The 22,900-nt window shown below is 40.4% G+C and overlaps 1 protein-coding gene across 1 annotated transcript in view; it reads left to right on the forward strand.

Moving 5' to 3' along the window:
* The window catches only part of GLP1R (glucagon like peptide 1 receptor), a 90,076-nt gene that overhangs the window by 23,036 nt on the left and 44,140 nt on the right, over positions 1–22,900 (forward strand). The window contains exons 2-3 of the mRNA XM_051783450.1: positions 6,325–6,421; positions 7,684–7,794. Coding sequence (XP_051639410.1) covers positions 6,325–6,421; positions 7,684–7,794 — 208 coding nt within the window. The remainder of the gene's footprint in view (positions 1–6,324; positions 6,422–7,683; positions 7,795–22,900) is intronic.

Raw genomic sequence — 22,900 nt, forward strand, 5'->3', positions numbered from 1 at the left:
CAGGAAGAACGCTGAAAGGTTTCTTTTTCTGGTGCTCTTGAGCTGCTGAAGCCACTGGTTCATTAGTAACCAAGGAGCAGAAGCATTTACAGGAAAAGCTCGTAGAAGCTGGCAATAGCCTTCCTTCTGAAAGAAAAGTTGTTTTGATCCTGTTTGTTTTTCATGAAGGGTGAGGAATTTGTGCAGAGTGATCCAACTGCCGATGAAGTATCTTGTAAAATATGACTTGGGAAGCAAAATTAATATTACATCATCTGATCACTCAAGCAGCCCTACAGAAGGGACCAAGAATAATGACTTTACCTCAGAGGGTCACTTAGTGCTGTGTAATGTCACATAACTACATTAAACTCAATACTGGGCAGCATAATATGGGAAGAGAATTTGATAAATACAGAAATCTGGGGAATTTCAGATGTCCTAAAGTGTGATCTTATTTTATGATCTCTGGAAAAGGTATGACTTGGGTATGTTTAATGACATCTTTTGAACTATCTATAATAGAGACAGCAGTGTAATTTTTGATGTACCTCCTTCTCCTTTGGCATACCTGCAGTACATGAAGGAGAGTAACTGGACTGTCAGATGTTGCCTATAATGGGTTTAGGTTCACTTATTACATAGAAGTTGAACTAAGCAGTTATAATACTGGGTTGAATATCTTCTCTTGGATTGGAGTGAGGGCTGAACAATAAACCCTGCTTCCATACTAATGTATTTCTAGAACCTCTTTTGGTTTTCAAAAAGCATTGTACTTGAAGGACTAATCTTCAGTGGGATTGCTTTGTCATGTGGTAAACAGTGGGTCAAAGGACTCTGTTAGTGTCAGCTGGTGTTGGGTATTTTGGCTTAGTGTTGAGTTTACGTTTTTTTCTGCAGCAATTAAGGAAATGTAACCAACCCTACAAACTGGTGATTGTAGCAGCAACATTTGTAGAAATTTTTTTACGATTTTGTAGTAACTCTAGAGAAATTGGATCTTGGCTGATGGGCTCAGGGAGGTAGTAGTAGCATCTTGCCAATCATATGCTTTCATATTTACTTCAAGTTAGAAGTGGATAAATGTGATGACTAATTCCAGGGGAAGGTGAATTTGTTCTGTCAGTAGCTAGTCCTGTTGCAATGTTGTGCTGTGCTACAGCCTCTATTTTTAAACTTCTGCTTATAGAGGGCTGTTGTGGCAAGCTGAAACATCTTGTTTGGGGGGAAAGCACTATCAGGAGGGTGACTGTATTAATTAATTTATTTATAAATTATATTATATATTATTAAATTATTTATAAATAAATTTATTTATTTAAGTTTGAAACCTGAAAATAATTCTTTCTTGGACAGGAGGAATCTCATCTCAATAAATGAAAGATGCTATTGGGTCCCAGGAGATTGTTGTGGGATAGCCATGTTGTGTTTTGCCCCATTTGGGCTGTGATTTGAGGACAAAACTAAATTCCAGCTTATGTCCATGCTATGAATTGAATAAACAATTCAATTAGCTCACTGCTGTGTTGGCTTTTATTGATGAAAACCTATATCTTATGTTACATAACAGATTATTTAAAAGATCTATCTTATACAGGAAAGAATGTTAAGTCGGAATGAGCATAAATCTGGTAATATGTAATCTTCACCTATCTTGGATTTAGTTGCTGTGCTGATCCTGAGCAGAATAGCCTTGAAATAATGTTGCGTTGGACTTTCCAAAAAAAGCAGTGAAATTTAAAAGTAACTTGCTGGTGCTTCTGAGATAAAAGGCAGGAAATATAATCTGAATCCTCTTCTCACAAGGTGGGTATGTCATATTTACTATCCAAGGGAAGAATACCAAGGCCATGCCAAAGTGTTGTTCAGTGCCAAGTTGGTTATCTTTTGCTTTTGAACACTATGATTAGCAATTTGGAGGTCCTAGTGGTTCTAAGATTACACTGCAGAATATACTGAGTTGGAAGGGACCCACAAGGATCATCAAGTCCAACTCCTGGCCCTGCACAGGACCATCCCCAAGAGTCACACCCTGTGCCTGAGAGCATTGTCCAAACGCTTCTTGAACTCTGTCACGCTTGGTGCTGTGACCGCTTCCTTGGGGAGCCTGTTCAGTGCCCAACTATCCTCTGGGTGAAAAACCTCTTTCTTTATATCCAACCCAAACCTCTCCTGACACAACTTCAAGCCATTCCCTCAGGTCCTGTCACTGGTCACCACAGAGAAGAGATCAGTACCTGCCCCTCCTGTTCCTCTCATGAGGAGGTTGTAGACTGCAATGAGGTCTCCCCTCAGTCTCCTCTTATCCAAGCTGAACAGACCAAGTGACCTCAGCTGCTCCTCATATGGCTTCCCCTCAATGCCCTTCACCATCTTTGCTGTCCTCCTTTGGATGCTCTCTAAGAGCTTAATATCTTTCTTGTATTGTGGTGCCCAAAACTGCACAAAATATTCAAGGTGAGGCTGCCCCAGTGCAGAGCAGAGTGGGATGATCTCCTCCCTCGATTGGCTGGTGATGCTTTCCCTGATACCCCCCAGGACATGGCTGCCAGGGCACTGCTTACTCATATTCAACTTGATGTGAGCCTTTAATGGCAAGGTGAAGTCTTGCTTGTTATTCTGAAATATTAGAAGCATGAAAATATTGTAACATAAGTGTTCCCATTTAAAAACAGACAAAGACAAAAGAAATACAAATGTAAGGAGGAATTTCTCATTCTATTGCATGTGAGACCTTATATGTGATGATGGGAGAAGAGGAAAGAAGATAACCCCAGGAGTCACCAGCTGCTTATGAAGCTCTGAGAGCTCCCCCCTCCACTTTGATGCCGTTTCATGGTGTATTTTTCCTGCAGATTTATATTCTGTGTGCTCAGATTTCACTGTATTAGAATATTGCTTTTGTGGCATTAAGCACCTTGGATCTGTATGGATGTTGTTTTTGTTTCAGCAGAAATTGTTTCAAAGATGTTGAAAAGTGATTAAAATGCTTCGTTTTACAGTAGGTGCTATGAAGACAAATGATGGCTATGGAAAGGGGCTTTCCTATGAAGTTTTTAAGGGTTTGTAAGGAATTCTATCTTCAGACTGTTCAATGTGCTAATTTAGAGTGTTCTCTCTAGAGATTAATTACACTTAATTGTATACTTACACTGAGAGACTCCCAGTCTCTCCTCTTGCCCATCCTAATTTTTCTCCATCTGTTTTAAACTCCTTTGGCTGCACCATTACTCATCTCCCTAATGTTCTTCACCCATTCATGCCTTTTGACTCCTCCACCTTAACCAATCAGCTGTGCTTTTATCTTCTCCTCCACTATCCTTCTGTGATATATTTTCACCACAGCAAAACTACTGCTGTTTTTCCTCCTGTGGTTGAGTATGACTAGGAAAAAATCCCCAAACAAAGCCACAACTACATGCTTTTAGCAACAAAAATATAGTTCTGAGTTTAACAAAGCTACTTTTTTCCATTTGCTCCAAATTTTGGGTGCTGACCGATTAACCTTTGGCTTTTATATGTTCCTTTAGTGCTTTGTTTTGGAAGGAATTAAATAACTTTTCAAGAAAATACAGTATTTCTTATTTGAGTAACTACTCACATGGTAAATCTATGGTACTGTGTAACTTGTGATTCTCATTCATGTGGGCCAAAAGCCCTTGGAAATAGAGATTAGCATATATTAAATGCAAGTTTAAGTCAATTTGTCTGGTAAGAAAGCATGGTATTTAGCTGAACCAGAGTGAACTGTTGCATAGAGAGAACAAATTATGTGGTCTTGGAATTTATATTTTATTGTCTTATTGCAACTGTAGATAACAGAAAACTGTCTACCAAATTCGTCTTATCCATAGAAAGGCATGTCTAATTATTTTACTCTTATAGGTTGCTAATCTTCCTGTTAGAGCTTCTTCTCACATTATGAAAAACCAATATAAGTAGAATGTTTTTACTTTTTCATTAAATGAAGGGATAGAGGCTTGCTTTTTCCTCCGCTGTAATTAAAGCTGGTTATTCCTGCATTTGTGAAGGCAATAGATGAAAGCTTGATTTAGCAAAAGATACTTTAAGGCTTGCTGACTCCAAAAGAGCAAATTTTCTTAATGCAAGCAATTTTAGGGTATTGTCAGGATATTTTAAAAGATAGAGTCTTGTTTCTAAATGAAATTCTGTATGCATCTTTATCTTGTAATGATTTTAAAAGCTGGATTTGGATTAACTTGATGCAGTAGTCATCAACATACTTGATCAATAGTTACTTTTTGGGAAGATGTGTGACATTTAGTGACTTCTGAAATTATTCTGAATCGTAATTTAAGAGTTCATCCAGAAAAGGTCCTTCTCATTCCTTTATTAGTGTTAACCTGGTGATGAGAGGATAGTGAAACAGTCCTGTGTAACTTCAATAACCACCTTTGTAAGATGAAGACCTTTAAATGATTCTATGGTTCTAAATTGCATATAACCTGAAAGTCACTTTTTAAAGACTGCCTGAGAGAAGCTACACTTTGAAAGCTGTTCTTCTCCTTGTACTCTGGTCATTTATCCTTTTTCAGCCTATGTGGATCTGTAAATGGCATTTTAGTTTTAGTTACTGATTATCTGTTTCTCTACACACACCTGTCGACCTAATTTAGGTGATGTTTTCTTTCCCCTTCAGGTATGTTGAGCATAGATCACTACATTAGAAGTCTGTGTTTCCATAGGCACATGGAGTTAAAATCCAGTGGAATCCATTCATTTTAGCCCAGACAGACTTTGCAGCATTTATTGGCATAGATCAGATTATTCAAATCAGGTGCACAGGGTCAGAGTTTCCAAGATCCACAGATTTGTACTTGTTTTGACTTCAGGGAGAGCTGGCTAAATTCTAAATTATGGCCACAAGGCCCTAGCTACAGGTAAGTTGTAGGTAGTTATCCTTGAAGCACAACACAGATATCTACTAAGTGTTCTATTTATCACATGTACAAGAACATATTTGTAAGTAAATCTGATGGCTTAATCCAGGCAAAAGCATTATGCATATGGTGTTTGGTTTTTTTCTTTTCTAACACTTTTTTAATTGGAAGGATATAAATGAAGAGGACTTGAGGTGGCTGTAGTCCAAAAATATCAGTTCTACTTCTGTTCTTTTATACCAAGGTGATTCCACTAGTGTCTAAATTTTGGTTACATTGGTTGTAGAGGACAGCATTTGGTTTAGCTTTCCTAAAGTGCAATATAGTTTTAAAATTACTTCTTCAATTTAAAATAATTCTTCCTGTGCCCTGATTTTATTCTAGCCATCTGAGAAAGGTTTAGAAGCACAAGTGGAAAATAAAAATTAGCCATTGAAGGTGAGAGGGTAAAACTGCAAGGATTATTTACTCTTGTGCTTCACTAAATAAACTGATGGACATCTGGGATTAAACGAATGTACCCTCGCTCAGTGTTAGAGTGTTGTACCACTACGTTCATGCTGTTGATTGTATGTCTGAGACATCCATGCTGGGCCTTTCTCTGGAAAAAGAAGGCTGAGTTAGCTGCGCTGTTAATCACTTACAGCCTGCTAATCCTGTCCATTACATTTGTAATTAAGTTTATACGAATGTGAAGAGAGGACAGAAGGACTGATGTTGCTACTTAAATGCAGTGAGTAAGCTGGATCTCTGTGAGGCAGGTGGGACATCTGCTAGGGTTGAGTGAGCAGCCAGCGCTGAGTTAGCTGCTCATTCTAATAATAGCTAATTTCCTTTGTCCTCAGTGGAAGTTTGTACATACTTTTCCCCTGCCCCCTCACTATTTGGTTTAGCTGATGGTGGAACCTGCAGCCTGTTAAAATGTGCAAAAAGGAGGTCCCTGTTCTTTCTGCAGTTTCAGGAAAAATATGCTGGATGCAGGGAAAAGCTGCTCAGGGAAGAAAAGATGAGTTGGAAAAGCTTTCATCCGCATTCTGGAAGACTACTTGAGGAATATCCACTGAATACAGTGAACTAATTTGGTTTCATTTATGGGAAAGCAGAAATTCTGCTGTTGAAAAGAAAATCTCTACTAATAAAGGGCTTACTGCTGTCCCTATCTTTTCTTGAGATAAAAAAATCACATAGTTGGGGCATGTTCAAGAGAGCAAGGCTAGCTCAGTTTGGGTTTCAGCAAGGATATAGATATATGAGGATATAGTTTGTGGGTTTTTCAGTTCCTCGTGGTACAAATGGAAAGGGATTTCTATACAAATAGAAAGGGATGAGAAGCAATGCTGTTTTGTCTCTTTGTAGTCATTTTCACACTCACCTACTCAGTCTACATGAAAAACCATATGGCTTAAATTCCTACAATGTCTGAAACTCATGGTTTTTCTTTCAGAGTTCAGATGGGTCTCTATCTGAAGTTATGCAGAAGTGGAAGGAGTATCAGCTCCAATGCCAAAAATACTTATATGAGACACCCCCTATTGTTTCAGGTAAGCTAATTTGGTCAGGATAGGATATATTAGTTTTTAAAATGCATGATTACAGTAGCAAGGTAGTGATTATGAGCTTGAAAATACTTCTTGAGCTTACTTTCTGGTCCATTGCTTCTTTATCCCATTTGCTTCTGCCTGCTCTCTGTGGGACTCTTCCCTCTGCTGAGGAATCATTTCATAGAAAAATTTCATTGTAAAGATGTTTGTCCTTAGGTCCAGAGTGTTTTGCAGTGGCAAGTGGTGGCTGTAGCACATCAAGAGCCCACTAATGTAATACCCCTGTAACTTTTATAGGGGTCAAGGTAGTAGAAAATCTGGAACCCTGCTGTTCCTATTGAACTAGGAGTTTGTGGGTTGTAAAGCTGGTATAAATTATTTTGAGCATTGTAAAATGCTGAAATGGCTTTGGAAAAAAAAACAAGTGACTTAAGAAAATGAGAAAGCAGCCCAAACACTATGACAAGCTACAATAATGTGCTGAGAACATCTGGGATGTGCCAGCATCATGATGTTTGGAGGACACTGGTGCCTTGTCAATGATACTCACAACTGGACACCATGCAGCCTCTCCTATGCTTCAGTGCATTTGTGACACACTCAAGAAAGATAAGATGGGTCTAAAGTTGTGTCTATAAAGAATTACTTAAAAACTGTCAATATTCCTTGTCTTAACTGTGTTATTATGGCAGAATGAGAGCAGGAGCTGATGACAGCAATGGCAGGGACACATTCATCTCCCTCTGCTCCATTATCCTGTTGAGCAGTTGAGTGCTGCCCTCTAAGAATGACAGTTTAATAAATCTGAAGTTGAAATATTATCATGTTGATTGAGCTGTAGTGCAAAGTTATGGTTGTGTGTGTGTATTTCATTGATGGATCTATATATTAGGCTAGACTTTCCAACTGCAGGATTGTGAACCATTCTGAGGAATTTATTTAGTGTTCATAGCAAAAATTATTTTAATTAAACTGAGACACATAAGTGTGTAAAAGAGAAAAGATGGTAATGGATTAGTATTAATTTATCTTTCTTGCCAATTGATTTAGACTAAGACCCTAATCTGCTCTTATTTCCTGTGTGGGAATAAACTCTCAGAAAACTAAATGTCATTTAATTGCACATCAAAGCTTAAATGCATAATGCTGTTATGGCTTAAATGCATGTGTCTGTATTTTCTTTTATACTCTGCTCTTTAGTCTTTTCCTTCTTGCAGTATTAATACAAGTCAGTGGCACAACCCTCCCTTCTTTCTCTGCAGAAGGCAAGTTTTGCAACAGAACATTTGATGACTATGCCTGCTGGCCAGATGGACTGCCTGGCACCTATGTGAATGTCAGCTGCCCCTGGTATCTCCCCTGGGCTAATGCAGGTAAGAGCCTTTCCTTTTAGGCAGAGCTTTAAACTAACACTGTTTTCCTTGCACAATCTTAGCAGGGATAAGACTGGCTTAAATGGCTGTGAGTGCAGGCAGTTTTCTGTAACATCAAAGTAGGAATGGGGATTAGTGTGATACACTCTATCCCTTTTTAGCCAGAAAAAATGAAAATGAGAGAAGAGATGGTTCTTAAAGGTTGCATTTAGTTTGGATTTTTTTTTTTTTGCTCTCATCTGGTTTTGCTGCTTGAGTAGTATTTTATTAATAGTAGCTATTAATAAAATAGCTCTGTGGTGCTTGTTGAAGGTTATCTCACCATGATAATGGCTGAGATGGAAATGGAAAACCGAGATAAAAGTAACAAAGCTAACTGGTAGGTCATCCTGTAGTAGATACAGACAAACAGGTCTAAAGTTAAAGTGTTTTATGCTACTTCCTGAGCACAAACTTGTTTCTCAGAATGCTGCGAGATGAAGACACTGTCAGTAGTTGCAAAGACTTTTTCTCTATGAAGGACTGAATGTTGCCTTTAGATTTTACACCCTTATGTACATGTATACTTGAAGGCGACGTGTATTATATTACTTTGTCTAGTATTCTGTCTTTGAAACCAGTGACTTGTATAGCTTCTTCTTTGTAAGCACCCTTCCATGTTTTGAAGTCTAAATGAAACAGTTTTTTTAGCTAGCTACCTTGGCGAGGAGAATTGGCTTTGGACAGAGGATATTGGTTAATGAGTATGTATAAATCTGACTGATGGACATAAAAATGGTGTAAGTGTGGAGAACATGTAAGTGTTGGTATAAAAGGACCTCAGGAATGACAAAGAAAAGGGATGGGATGGTCTAGTCAGAGATTACTTAGATGTGTTGGGTAATGTGGGGCCTGGGCGTAATACAAGTGGTATGAAATAAGGGGTGGAGATTGTTTTGGGTCTGGCTCTGTTGAAGGCAACTTCCTTTGCAGCAGCCCATTTTACAGCTGGAAGTGTTGATAATGCACCTGTGGCTGTTGCTGAACCCTCATCTGACCAAAGGGATATTCCCTACCACAGGATATTGTGGTTGGCAATAAATGCTCAAGGAGAGGGGGAAGAAAAGGGTAGGGGCATTCAGTGGTGGTGTTTTGTCTCCCCAAGTAATGGTTTTACATGCTGAGGCCCTGCTTTTCAAGAAGCAGCTGGGCATCTGCCTGCTGATGGAAAGCAGTGAATAAATTCCTTGTTTTGCTGAAGGGTCGGTGGTATGTGCAGGTGGAAATCCCCACACTAATATGAGAATATCATCATGACAAAGGTTAAAAATTTACACTCACAGTAGTACTGCATCCCTTATCCTTTCACTGCTAACCATGAAAGATTCTCCATAGAGGAGAATGTGGCAACATCCAGTCCCAGCTTTTCCCACTACCTCTCCCAGTTACTTATTTATCTTGACCAATAAGATTTTTCCATCTTACTTTCTCCCCCATCCTGTTGAGGAGGAAAAGCGGCTGGATGGGTGTTTGGCAGCCAACCAAAGTGAATTCATTGTTTCCACCATGGTAGCTCCAGGAGCTGTGAAGAAATCTCTGCTCTGGTGCCTGCAGCATCTCCTCACTTCTGCCTTCTGACCAGAGTGCTTGTAGGGCTGTTTCTCACACTTCTTTTCTCACCCCTCACTGCCAGGCAGTGTTTAGCTCTTCCTTGCATATGTTTTCCCTGAGGTGGCACCATCGTGGCTGAGGTGCTCAGCCATGCCCTGCAGTGGGTCTTTGGAACCAGTCACGTCCAGCATGGGACAGCTCCAGCCTCTCCTTGCAGAGGCCACCCTCAATTACCTCTTCAGCCTTACCTGCTTTCTAAGTGACCTCAGAAGTTGAAATGCTGTTTGGTAATCCTCTTCAGATTACTAGTAAAGATGTAATGCTTTTAGAATGGGTAAACAAGCTTTTACAAATGTATTAAATTAGTATTTACCTTATAATTCATTAACATAAAATGATTGGATGCTGCAGAATTTCTTTCCAATAGTGCTATTCTTTCTGGATACCTAAAACTCTTCACAGAATTTAACTTTCCTTTTAACCTGTTTACTTTCAATTTTTAAGACCCTGGACACAGTTATTTGACTTCCAACTGCTCTTGAAACATCACTGCTGGAAAGAACCAAGGTTTAACACAGTACTGCAGGTTAATAAATTATTGGAATGTGCAATATCTTTCATACTTTTGGAAATAAGATTTTTTTTAAAAAAAAATTAATTATCCTGAAAACAGTGTTTATTTCAGTGAAAAGAATAGCAGCATTTTGTAAACTCCTTGCTAGGGAGGATTGTGAAATACTTTAGGAATTCATTCAACTTATGGATGTGTTCCCTTGTTGTGTGTATTGTGCATAAACCTCAACCTCTGTTTTATCAGGGAGAAATAAGAATGGAACAAGGAGGCCTTTCATTGTCTAATACAAAACAAGAAGTTTGTATTGGTGCCAGCTATGCAATTTAGGAGCCTGAATTACCTGATAGTATTCTGTGACATATTGTGGAGTTGTGTTTGAAGTGAATGCTAATGAGCTGCCATGATGAAGAGGTAATGTCTTTATAATGGAAGATCTAGAGCAAGAGAAAATTGAACACCCTGTGCTTTAAAGTGGCCACTAAAGCATGCTTATTACTTGTTCTTGCTTAGCTCCCGACTTGGAATTTGAAATAGATTCTAGCACTGCAGGGTTTCCATATCATCACCTAATGAAAACAGAGAAAATGAAAAGATGAGACCTTGTTTGGGGAGCACCTTCAAAACCTGTTCAGTGAAGGTCATCATTAAGTATGAAGTGCTTTGGCCAAGTGTACTCATTTAAGACTGTTCCTTTGATTAAGAGTCAGGTTTTCATAAAACCTTTGCTGGGGGACTTCATGTCATATCCCCAGAAGTTCTCTGGGGATTGAATTGAGTGAGTTGAAACTGAGTGGAGTACTGAAATGGAGGAAGCATTGAGTGCAAGTCCCCATGATTTGACCACTTGTGTAAAAAAAGTGTAGAAGAGCTGGAAGCAGGGAAAGGTGACCCAGGAAGCATATAGAGACACTGATTGTTCAAAGATAGCATTAGGAAAGCCAGAGCCCACCCAGAATCTGACAAGTGATGTGAAGAGCAACAAGAAGGGCTTCTAAACAGATATGAGAGAAAATTTGGATCCACTGCTGAGTGGGGCAGGAGGATCTTGTGGCAAAGGTTGAGGAAATGACTGAAGTATTCACTGCCTTCTTTATCATTACCTTACCAGTAAAACTTGCCTTTAGCAATCCCAGGTCACTGAGATCAGTGATGAAGTCAGGAGCAATGAAGACTTATTCTTACTGGATGAGGCTTAGAATATGGAATACTTTAACAGGACATATACATGTCCACAGCACTTGGTGAGACATACTAACAAGTGCTGAATGAGCTGATTGATGCAAGTGTGAGACCACTCTTTATTATCTTGGAAATGTCATAGCAATTAAGAGAGATTGCTGCAATTGTCACCAGTCTCTTCAAAAAGTGCAAGGAGACAAGTCTGTGAACCTACGGAAGATTTGCTTCTGTCAGTCCCCAGGCAGGTTAATGGAGCAAATAATCCTGGAAACTGTTTGCAAGCACATAGAGGACAAGAAGGTGATTGGGAGTAGTCAGCATGGATTTATGAAGCTGAAATCATGCTTGATGAACCTGATGAGATGACTAGACTGGTAGATAAGGGAAGAGCAATGGATGTGTTTATCTTGACTTTAGTAAGGTTTTTGACACAGGCTCCCATAACATCCTCATGGCTAAACTGATGAAGTTTAGGTTAGACAAAAGAACAATGAGATGAACTGAAAACTACCTGAGCTGGTGGCCATATGCGGTTGTGGTCAGCAGAACAAAGTCCAGTTGGAAATCAGTACCCTAGTGGTGTACCCCACAGCTTGGTAGTAGTTGTATTAGGAAGAGCATCCCTGGCAGCTCAAGAGGATGATCCTTCCCCTCTACTCTGTAGGGCGTGACACATCTGGAGTGCTTTGTCCAGTTCTGGGCTCCCCAGTGTAAGAGAGACATGGACATACTGCAGCAAGTCCAGCAAATGATCATGAAGATTAGTAAGGGATGGGAGTGTCTCTCTTATGAGAGGAGGCTTTGGGAGCTGGTGTTCTTCAACCTGGAGAGGAGGAGCCTCAGGGAAAATCTTGTCAAGGTGTATGTTTACAAACCGAAATACAGGAAATTTCCTTTTAAGATAATTATTTTACTGTGAGTTTGGTCAAACACCTCAGACAGGTGATCTGGAGAGGTTTTGGAGTCTGTCCTTGAAGAAGATGATGACAGTCTGACTGGACATAGATGTGAGCAACTTGCCCTATTTCACCCTGCTTTGAGCAGGGTATCGTGTTAGGAAATCTCCAGAGTCCCTGTCTGTTGTCTATTTTGTGCTTGTCTGTTATCAGCTTATTAAAAAAATATATTAACTCTTGGTAACTAGTTACTGTCAGGTGTTACAAATTTCTCTATATGTCAGCTAGAATATGAGATGAGGAAAAGAATTTGTATGGTAAATGTTTGAAAAGCTGGAGTGTTCCTTGGTGAATTACAGGGTTTGCAAACTCGACGCTTTAATATCTCTTACTCTGTGTACCACTCTTGTCCCAGTGGCTGTCAGTCTTGATCCTGCCCTTCTGCACATCTCAACAGCAGATGTGGCTCAGCATGTTGCCTAGCAAAGGGGCAAGCTGAAAATGTGAAGAACTTTTTACCTGCTGAGCAGGTATGTGCTGTGTCACTAGTCCAACTGCACATGACGTTAGTAGGTTCTTGTTTCTACTTGCTGCCACAGAGGTGCTTGCCGAGGTGTAACTTTCTTCTTGCTCATTTAATGGGGCAGCTTCTGAATCCCTGCCTGCGTTGTGGGCACAGTTCAGCAGTAATGCTTTCTCCAGGTCTTTGAATTGCTCGTTTATCTCCAGGTACAAGAGCAATTGCAGGGAGATGGGAATCTGTTCACTGAAAAACTTGGGAGTTAAACTGGTGTTCAGTGCTGTATGCCTGTTCAGGCTTGTGTGTATACAGACACTCAAGACCAGCCTTTCACAAGATGAATCCATGAATCCATGGAGGCCTGCAGGTCTTCTGTGCTAAGCAATGCATGCACTTGCAAGGTTTTTTTCTTACAGGACCACTTGCCTTATGATTGCTACATTCATCTGTCCTTTTTGAAAGTGCTGCTTGCTAAGGCAGCCTATAAAGTACAACAGAGACCATCAATACTGTCCTAGTCTTATCAGATCTCTTTAGAAACGCTGAGACTGAGACTTCTTTTTGTTGTAGTATTACATAGCAGGTGTATCAGCATCCCTGCCAGACTCAGTATTGGTGTGCTGTCTGCAAGGATGGACTCCAAGGGCTGGGAATATGTTTGTGATAACTGAATAGAAGAAAGATCACAACATTAGACCCTGATGTTATGCTTGAAACCATGTATCCCTGTACTGCTTGTGACAGGCAAGTAAATTAAGCCTGAATTTTTAGAGGAATTTTTGGTTTATAGGTTGCACTGAAATACTTGGTATTCATTTGTGGGTGTGCCTTTGAGATGTGACCTGAGGGTTGGGTTATTATGTGTTTCTTCAGTGGTACTGCACTGCTGTCTTTTTTCTGTCTCTGGTTGTGCAGCAAACTAGATCAGGAATTTCACCCAACTGAAATGTGGGTTTTTCTCCTCATTCCTTTGAGTCTTGTCTCTTTTCTTCTCTCATGCAGATCAGTTTTCTGATTGGTGTGATTGTAGCTGTATTAGTATTCATGTGCTTCAAGTGTATTGGTGGTTATATTATTTTCTTAGCAGGAAATTGTGAAATAAGAATTCTCAACTAAGAATAAGAGTTCATAAAGTCACCTGTGTCCCTTAAGTGCCATATAAAATACCTTTGTGCCTGTAGTGAGGAAGCCATTTGGGACAGTGAGAAGCACTGTCATTGGGGCAAATGGAAGGTGGAAAGGAATCTAATTCTGGTCAAACAAAGCACGCTGATCAGGGCTCTATAGTGAAATTCTTAAGTTTTCTCTTTGGGAAGACTTCTTGGTTTTTGAAGTATTGTTTTGAAATGCTTTGAAAATATGAAGCGAAATGTCTGGACTATCAGAACACACACATGCTTGACTTATGCCCTGCTTTGCTTCCTTACCCCCCAAAAGCCCCCAAAACCAAAGCAAAGCTTTTGCCGATAAATCTTTGAAATAGCAAACTACAGAAGTTTCAAACCCATATGAGCAATTTTACTCCAGTTCTCTTTGGCTTTCGTTTGTTCTTATGCAACTCCCACTGTGGGCAGGTCTTTACAGGGAGATACTGAGTAGCAGGAGGGAGGTTATTGTTAAATGAATTGTTCTGCTAAGTTGCCAGCACACGTCTTGGACCGCAGCCAAAGCTTGTTGAAGGCAAATGTCACTTACTTGTGGCTGACAGAGTTGAAGCTTTTGCTCCCCTATGTGAAGCCTACTTAGGTTATAGTAGCATTGAAGTTACACCGGGTAAAGTTGGCACACCTTGCTATCCACATTGTAACCAGTGAGATTATGGCAAGTTCTAGAGACGCAGATGTCTCAAAGTTCAGTCAGTGCAGAAACTCCAAGGGGAGCAGTATTCCTTTAAGGGATGGTGGGCACCTTGCCTCACTGTCACTGGCTGTGTGCTTTTTCTTCTTACCTTCTTATAATTGAAGGCTGGCTGCCAGTAACACCATGTGGATTTGGAAACTGTGGAGCTGCACAATTCATCTTGCAATTATGCCTCCTCTGGGGTTCTGATATTTTATTGTTTAATAGCACTAAATCCTTTTTAATTAAAAAACCTTCCAGAGGTAGTAGTTTCAGACAAGAGTTATGTGAACAGTAGCCACATCAGTTGCTCCTATAGGCACTGAGCAGCACAGAGTCTGGCTGCAGACTTGCATCAACCCATGTTGATGTTACTGGGATCTCCACTCAAAATCTTCTAAAATCTTTGAATGCTTTTTTCTCAGCTTAGGGCCTGTCTATAGTTTTGAGGTGTCTGACACCTGAATTGGCTTGACTGCTGATCTGTATCTGTATTGGCATCATGTTATGGCACTGTAGTGAATTTTGAAGCAGCCTCCTGATTGTCTTGCTTGCTGTGACTGAGTTAGTTCGAGCAGTTTTGGTGTCTGTTTCTTTGGAGTAAATGAAACTAGAAGCTGTGCCCCAGGAGTGCATTGGATTCTTTTCAGTCCAGGACCTAATGATTTGTCTGTACTACTATGAAGTCTTCCAGTATGACCATACATGGACCATTGGAGGACTTCTGAACTACGAAACTCTTATTAAATCGTGAATGTTTCTTGTGCCAGGTAAAGGGCCAGGTGGCTTGTACGCCTTTAAATGATGTCGTCCATGAAGCTTCAATGCTTTGTGATTCCTTATGTTCTCTAGATTCACTTTTCTCCTAGTTTGAAATCCTTTTCTTTGTTTAACTAATAACTTCTGTTGTCATTCACCTTTGCTGGAATCACTTGTCTCCTGTAATTCACTTTATTATCTGTATTATCCTCTTTTCACTACATTATGTGCTACAATACTGACGCCTGCTCCTTTGTTCTCCCAGATCATCAGGCAAAGTACAGCCTGGGGACCCCTGGAAACAACATTACTGTTCAGCCTGTGACGTGAAAGACCTGAAAGTCTCTCTGGTGGGAGAATAACCCAGCAGTAATATCAGATCTCTGATAGTAACCTTGTGGCTGCCTCTGGCTACTAGAGGTGCAGTCAGTCTGATGAAATAGTGGAGATCTGCTACCACAGCTGTACTTCACACAATAATTTTGCCTGGTCACAGAGCATGAACCAAGCTTCATGTGGGGCTGTGGTAATGCAGAGATCAGAGACCAGGTTGCTGCTTCAGAGTACCTTTAGTTGCAAGGATACATCCAGGTCAGCTTCTTCTCACTTTCCCCCGCTGTAATCTACATTTGAGATCCTCTTTCCAGCACTCCCCGTTTGCTCGCTGGCAGAACTTCTTTACCTGATGTGTCTTTAGGTAGGTGTGGACGCTGCATGAGGCTTTGGGTGGAAGTGGGGCATTACCTTGGAACTCCAAAGTGCCAGAGGTTAGCAGTTTGCCCCTGAGGATTTTATGCTTTTTTTAAAGCAATTTCCCTGGGGCTATGAGATAGACAAACCTTGTGGTGCAGCAGAGATGATGGAAATTGTCTGCACAGTCCCCACCCAGCATTAGTCTCTGGCTTCGTCCTGGCTGTTGTTTAGATTGTAAACTGATACTTTCCTTCTTGTGTGGTGTCTTCCTCTACCCAAAAGCTGTAATGATAGATTTACACAATTGTAATCACATCATATATGCAATATTGCAGATCCTATTCCCTGCTATACAAGCAGCCAAAAATGTAAGTGTTGAAATGGATTTTGTTTGGGATCAGATAGTTTAATCTGTGATTGTTGTGTCCACCAAGGAGAAGGGCTGGGAAAGGAAACAGAACCTTGTTGTGTTTGTCAAGGTGTTGCCACAAGTGCTTTGTGTCTATGGCATGCTCAACCATGACCCAGGTGAGAGAAATTTTCAAGTAGACTTGTGCCTCAGCAGGGATTTTGTTACTGACTGCAGATGGGGTGGCTAGTAGCACAATGCCCTCCCCACAGCAGAGTGCTCTGGGCTGGGCAGGTGGCAGCATGGTGGGGAGAAGGCTGGTGGTAAGCACTAGTTTGGAGTTGGAAGCGTAATATAACTGACTTTATCTGTATGTCTTGCTCAAGTGTTGTCCCATGAGCAATGTGATGCCACTGGTGTCCTAGGCACACCATATGTGGGCCACTGGAAAAGCTTCTGCAGCTAACCTTTTCCTAAATGTGGTTTAGTGCTCCCCACATCCCCTTGCTATCAAATGTGGTTATTGAGGGTTGATGTTCAAGCTGCTGCACTCCTGGGGCATCTGCTGTGTTGCAGGATTAAATCTACTCTCCTGGTCCTCTTCCCTTTCCCTGAGTTGCCTGTGTTTGGGCACTGTTCAAACTCAGAGGGGGAGGGAGTTTGGGGACAGAGCGCCAGCAAAAACAAACAAACAAAAAGATGCTTGCTTTGGCTTGTGAGACCTCCTATGGGTAGTGATGCTGCAGTGGTGAAACTCTACTGTTGCCTGTGAAAGGCAGACCGAAGGAAACAATATATGTTTTTTCTAGAGGGGTTTATGGAAAGTCCTACAGGCAAGGAAGTGGACATTTGTGTTGAGTTTTCTTTCAGACTGTTTTTGAAGTATGCGCATGGCAGGAACATTTTGTTCAAGGTACCAAGTTAGACCTTGTCTGGTTTAATCTCTCTCATTTTTTGTTTAATCATCCAGTTTCACAGTTTGAGATAGTCTAAAAACCAAGGTAGCAGATGGCTACGTGAGTGAATAGTTAAAGTACCTGCTTGTCTTTTTACGTGCAAGAAAATAAATTTCACTTCAAATATTGGATACGGTGAAGATGATTAGACATTTATTAAACTTCTTCCATTCTTTGCATTAATAAAACTAAGCTTCCAGAAAGCTCTCCATAATGCTGAAAAGGAGTGTGACCTTTTTTCAGTGAAAAAGATGTTGCTTTGCATTTGCTAACCCATAAGCAATTCAAAATTTATACTTCCTTGCACTATAAGCTGTCTCAGGCTAATTGGCAATTTCAGTTTGCTTAAAGTAATAATAAAATCTTAGCCTTTCAAGTTCACCTCTGCTTGTGTTTGCCAGTCTCCATCTGGTAGTACACCAGAGAACTCTAACATATGTTGTTCATCTCAAGGGTAGATGTAGGGACTGTTGGCAGAAATAATTTTTGAAGTAATTAAGAGATAGATATTATTAACATGCATTTATTTTGGACCATGTGGCAATGCCATTCTCCATTTTATCAATTTTCTTTAAGCAAATGAAATATATTTTTAAATAAATTGCTGGTGAACTTCAGATTGAGCTGCATGCAATAGAGCAGTGGTTTATGACCTTTCAGCTGGACTGAGATGTGACTGTCCTTTGGGGACAGTGAAAAGCTATCTACTGATTCCTCTTCTGCTGCAATCAAAATACATCAGATGTGTTACAGAACACAAGGAGACTTTGCATGTGACCGGACACTGAAGTGCGTGAGTGGGTGATGGGAGCAGCTGCATGTTGTTCGTGTCAGGTTCATCTGGTCACCTGAGGCCTTCTAGGAAGAATTAAGTTTTCTATATTGCTGGACATAGTATTCATGCTGGACAGCCTTGCTGTGGGATATCAGCTTGCTGTGATATTTAGAGCAGATGGCAGGACTTCATGTTTTCCAGCAATTTTTCAGTTATAACTGTATCATATTTTTGTTTCTTTTAAAGTAGTTCTTTGAAAAGTACTGTCAAGGATGTCAAGGCACACCTCAGCAGAGACTTAGCTGAGCCTCATCCTGCGACTGCTTGAGAAGTTTCCCTCAGCTGATCTGACCATGAATAGGATATGAGAAAGGAACACAATTAGATCCAGCTGCAAGGAAGTTACTGGACTGCCTCTATGCCTTGCCCATGCTAGTTGAGCAGGTAGCTAGACAAGTTTGAGCTTACCAATTACCTTAGGCTTCATCTACGCTCTCAGTACACACTTGCATAACTGAAGTATATATTATCTACTCACTTTTATTGGTTTGCAGTACCAGTATATTCTTAAATGGAGGGACCTCAAACCTTTCTTCACATTACTTACACTTCAGAACTTGCAGTTTTTAATTGCAGTGGACAAGGAGTAAACTGAACTAATTAACAGCCTAGATAAACACAGCACCTGTGTGTGCTACAAAATTAAATGCCTTGCTGAAAGCAGCTTATTAATTATCGGGCTTGCTTAAATGTTGCTAATTAGTAAATTACTGATTTTCCCCTCCCCTCCCCCCTCAAAGTCCCAAAAGATGGGGTAAAATATGAATGCCTGATCTTAAAACAGCATAGGTGGAGAGCAACTTGCTTCAAGAGCCATATGGCCTGCAACTCACTTCTTCCTCCCTTTTTCAGGAATCCCTGGCACTTCTTTTTCCCAATACCCTCAGTTAAATTATGGTGAATATACAACTTAGTCTACTTATAGTTTTATATAAAAGTAAGTGTAAAAACAACTCAGTCTTTGCCTCTTGAAGTTATTAACTCTCTTTGAATTTTTAATAGTATTTTCATTTGGTAGAGTAGTCATGTAAAGAATTTGTACTGCCTTAATAGGTGTCTGCGTGTAAGTAGTCTAATTATAGAACATCCTCCCTTTCATGCCATTTCACAAATGCAGCTTTAATGTGAAAATGTGCTAACCTATACAATGACTGCACTTCCTAATCATGCACCTGGTTTCATTTGTTTAGCAGTATTATCCTTTCCCATTTGTGTGTTTTGTTGGTAACTTTTACCTTGACAGTTTTCTGTCATACACTAGATTTTTCCCCTGAGAGACCTAGGACCCTGCTATGAATTTTGAAAGTGTGTCTAATCCTCCTCAGACATGCTCCAAATGGTAACTGTCAGGATTCCCATGCAACACTTTATTTTTCCTTTGAATAAGAACAAAGTTTTTCTGGGCAATATGTTTATGAGAGAACCTGGGTACATGACTAGTTTGACAATAATAATGATGGTTGGTGCCTGGGCAGAGTCGTCTGACCCTTCTGGTTCTAATTTACTTTTTGACAATTGGAATGAGCAGAAATGAGTTAGGCAAAAAAAGGATCAAGTGTTCATCAGCATATTTCCTCTGAAGGCAAAAAATTGGCTTTCACACACAAAACCTACCTGATAATTGTCCTGGAGCTTGATGAAGCAGAGCACCAACAATTTCCTTTAAGCAGAATGAAAGCATGGGTAAAATGTGGAAAATGTGTTGGTGTGGCTGATGAATGATAGTGGGCCTCTAATCTTTTAAAAATGTGAGGTAGCGTTGGCGGTGGATATTCAAGGAAAGGATTGTGCCTTGGCAGGAAAAGCAAAGTTTAAGTCAAAAGGATTTTATGTCCATCCAAGTACCTTTCAAGCAATGAAAATTGAGTGGAAACAAAAATGAGCGGAGAACTTGGGGAAGATTACCAATAAAATGGTGTAAGAGATCCCAATTTTGGGTTGGATAGGTCCCAGCTTTGGGTTGGAGGGTAAGAATCAGTGAGATTAATGTAAGCTCGGCTTTGTAATGGAAAGGTAAATCCAGACCTACCTGCAGCTTTAGTGACCTCCAGTCACTATTGACAGAAAAGATGCTGTTTTTCATAATAGAAATGACTTGGTGCTTTCTTCATTATTTGTAAGAGCTTAAATTTAGTGGCTTACAGGTTTGTAGAACTCTACTTGATGAGATTCGACAAAATCAAACTCTGTTTTAAGGCTGATGTTTTTCAAGAACATTTTTTTCAAAACATTAGTCTGTATTTCAGCGTGTGGATGAGGAAGAGTAATATGGCTCCTATGCTATTGGTGATATGACTCTTGCTGCTCATGGGGATCAATTCCTTATATGTGCTCCCTGGACTTCCTTGAGTTTGTACCTACTGTCTCCAGAGGCTACATCAGTGTGGAGCAGTGTTCCTTTCTCTTTAAATATTGTGTGACTGTTGGGGCCAGATGTGCTTTTGGTGTGTGGGCTGAGCGGGACTTCTTGTGCTCTTGTCAGCTGCAATAGACTCCAGATCTGAGAGCAGAAGCTCTTAATTGACTTCACCCCACCTCGCTGGTTGGCTGGAGGAGGAGATGCTGCTGGGGTGCGATGAGGAAGGCTGAGGAACAGGCTGGTGAGAAAGGAGATTTGAGAGGCCGGAGTGAAGTTGCAGTTTTAATTATGGTGTTTTTGGAGAAAGGCAAGCCCAAGTAGGAGCTGAGAGAGAAATAGGAAAGTGTGTAATGCTTTCATACATTGTAATACAGCATAGAAGTAAGCATTGCAGCAACAGGAAGGGCTGGAGAAATTAGCTGAAGAGGAGAACCAAGGAGGGGAATGGAATTAGGGGAGAGAAGAATGGTGTGACAGTAGCTGAAAGGAGTGGGGCAAAAGAGGCAGAGAAAAGAGGAACAGTTCAGGACAGGAAGGAAGAGAGATGTAACAGAGCTTGAAATTCAATTATCAGTTTTCCCTTGTTGTATAGCAGAGAAATCCATTGGCCAAACATGGGGATATCTTGATGTGGCCCAGGGCAGTGTCCTGAGTGATAGAAGTAAGAACTGTATTTCTTTTTATATTTGAGCTCGGTGGGTTTGGGGTTTTATTGAATAATGCTACCTACAGGGGAGAGACATGAATGAGAGGAGCCCTGCAGAGAAAGACTTGAGGTCGATGGTTGATGGAAAAATTCAACATGAGCCAGCAATGTGAATTCCCAGCCCAAAAAGCCAACCATGTCCCAGGCTGCACCAAAAGGAGCATGGCCAGCAGGTTGAAAGAGGTGATTCTCCCCTTCTACTCTGCTCTTGAGAAGATCCCACATGGAGTACTGCGTACAGTTCCAGTGCCCCCAGTATCAGAAGAAAGTGGAACGGTTGGAGCAAGTCCAGAGGAGTGCCATGAAGTTGATGAGAGGATTGGAGCACCTGCCCTATGAAGAGAGGCTGAGAAAGTTGGGGCTATTCAACCTGGAGAAGAGAAGGTTGCATGGAGACCTTATAGCAACCTTCCATTATCTGAAGGTGGTCTACAGGGAAGCCAGAGAAGGGCTCTTCATCAGGAATGGCAGTGATAGGACAAGGAATAATGGGTACAAATTGCAAGAGGGGAGATTCAGGTTAGATATTAGGAAGAAATTTTTTACTGTGAGAGTGTTTAGACACTGGAACAGGTTACCCAGGGGCATTGTGGATGCCCCAACTGTGGCAGTGTTCAAAGCCAGGTTGAATAAGGCCTTGACCAACCTGGTCTGGTGGGAAGTGTCCTTGCCCATGCCAGGACGGGTTGGAACTAAGTGATCTTTAAAGTCCATTCCAACCCCTTAACATTCTATGATTCTATGAGGATGCAGCTTATATCTGTAACACAAAGTCTGCAGAGAGTGTAAGAGTGATGTTTGAGGAACTCCTTTAGCAGTTGATACAATTTCTCTTTAGAGCTTCAGATGCTTTAGCTCATGTATAAGCTTTTAACCAATGCCAGAGTGCACAGCTTGCTCTATAAAAATGTCACTCTTCAGTCTTTCAAATGCATGAGATGCTTCATTGTATTTGTTCTGCTTTGAAGTATCCACATTCTTTACCTTCTGTAGGTAGTGGGTAATACTTGTGGAATTATAGTCAGCTCTAAATGAAGTTTGATGGTTTGAGTTCCTTTTTATGACATGTTTTGCAGGGGTCTGTGCTGAAAGTGTGCCATTCTTTAGGATTTTTTTGGACTATCTTTATAACTGTCCTGTGAGACATGATAAATTTAGGATTATTGAATAATTAGTTCTGTATACCATTGGTTTTGAGGATAACTAAATACCACTAATTTCCTTCTTGCCAAAGATTGACTGTTTGCAGCACCTGGCATTGGTTTTAGCCTTTAGGTTCTGGAGCTTTTGCGCAGAAGCAGCATCAACCAACTGGTGTTTATTTGCATGTTTACTTCCTTCTTCCTCCTAGCTACGCATATTTAACATACTAGTTGTATGTTGGTTTTTCTCAAAGTTGTTTTTCCTAGCTTTAGCTCAACAAGCATTATGCTAAGGATTTGTCTAGTTGTTTCCTTTCCTTTTAGCTTGTTTTTTCCTTTCACTGTCTGCATGTTTGTTTATTTAGGAGTGGGTTTTGTTTATTTTTATAAGGCCTTAGGGCATGGGCATGGTAAAACAGATCCCCTCCTCTGCTCTGGGAAGACTTTAGTTGTGTCTCTTGCATCCTTTTAAGTAAACTTTTTATTGCATAACTTTGTTGCTTCATTTTAATATCTCTGAGATGGCTTCTATTAACTACATTAACCAATCCAATAACTTTAAAACACAAAACCTCTTAGCACTGTTTTTCTAAGTTTATTTTACATTAAGCTACAAATCACGTTTGTTGCAATAAATTTATTGTATTTATTCTGAACAAAACTTTTAATGGTGCTTTTTGGTACAATACCAAACCTTGGCAAATCTGTA

This window comes from Manacus candei, unplaced genomic scaffold, assembly GCF_025592945.1.
Source record: "Manacus candei isolate 608988 ecotype Guabito, Panama unplaced genomic scaffold, ASM2559294v1 h1tg000017l, whole genome shotgun sequence".
Lineage (NCBI taxonomy): Eukaryota > Metazoa > Chordata > Aves > Passeriformes > Pipridae > Manacus > Manacus candei.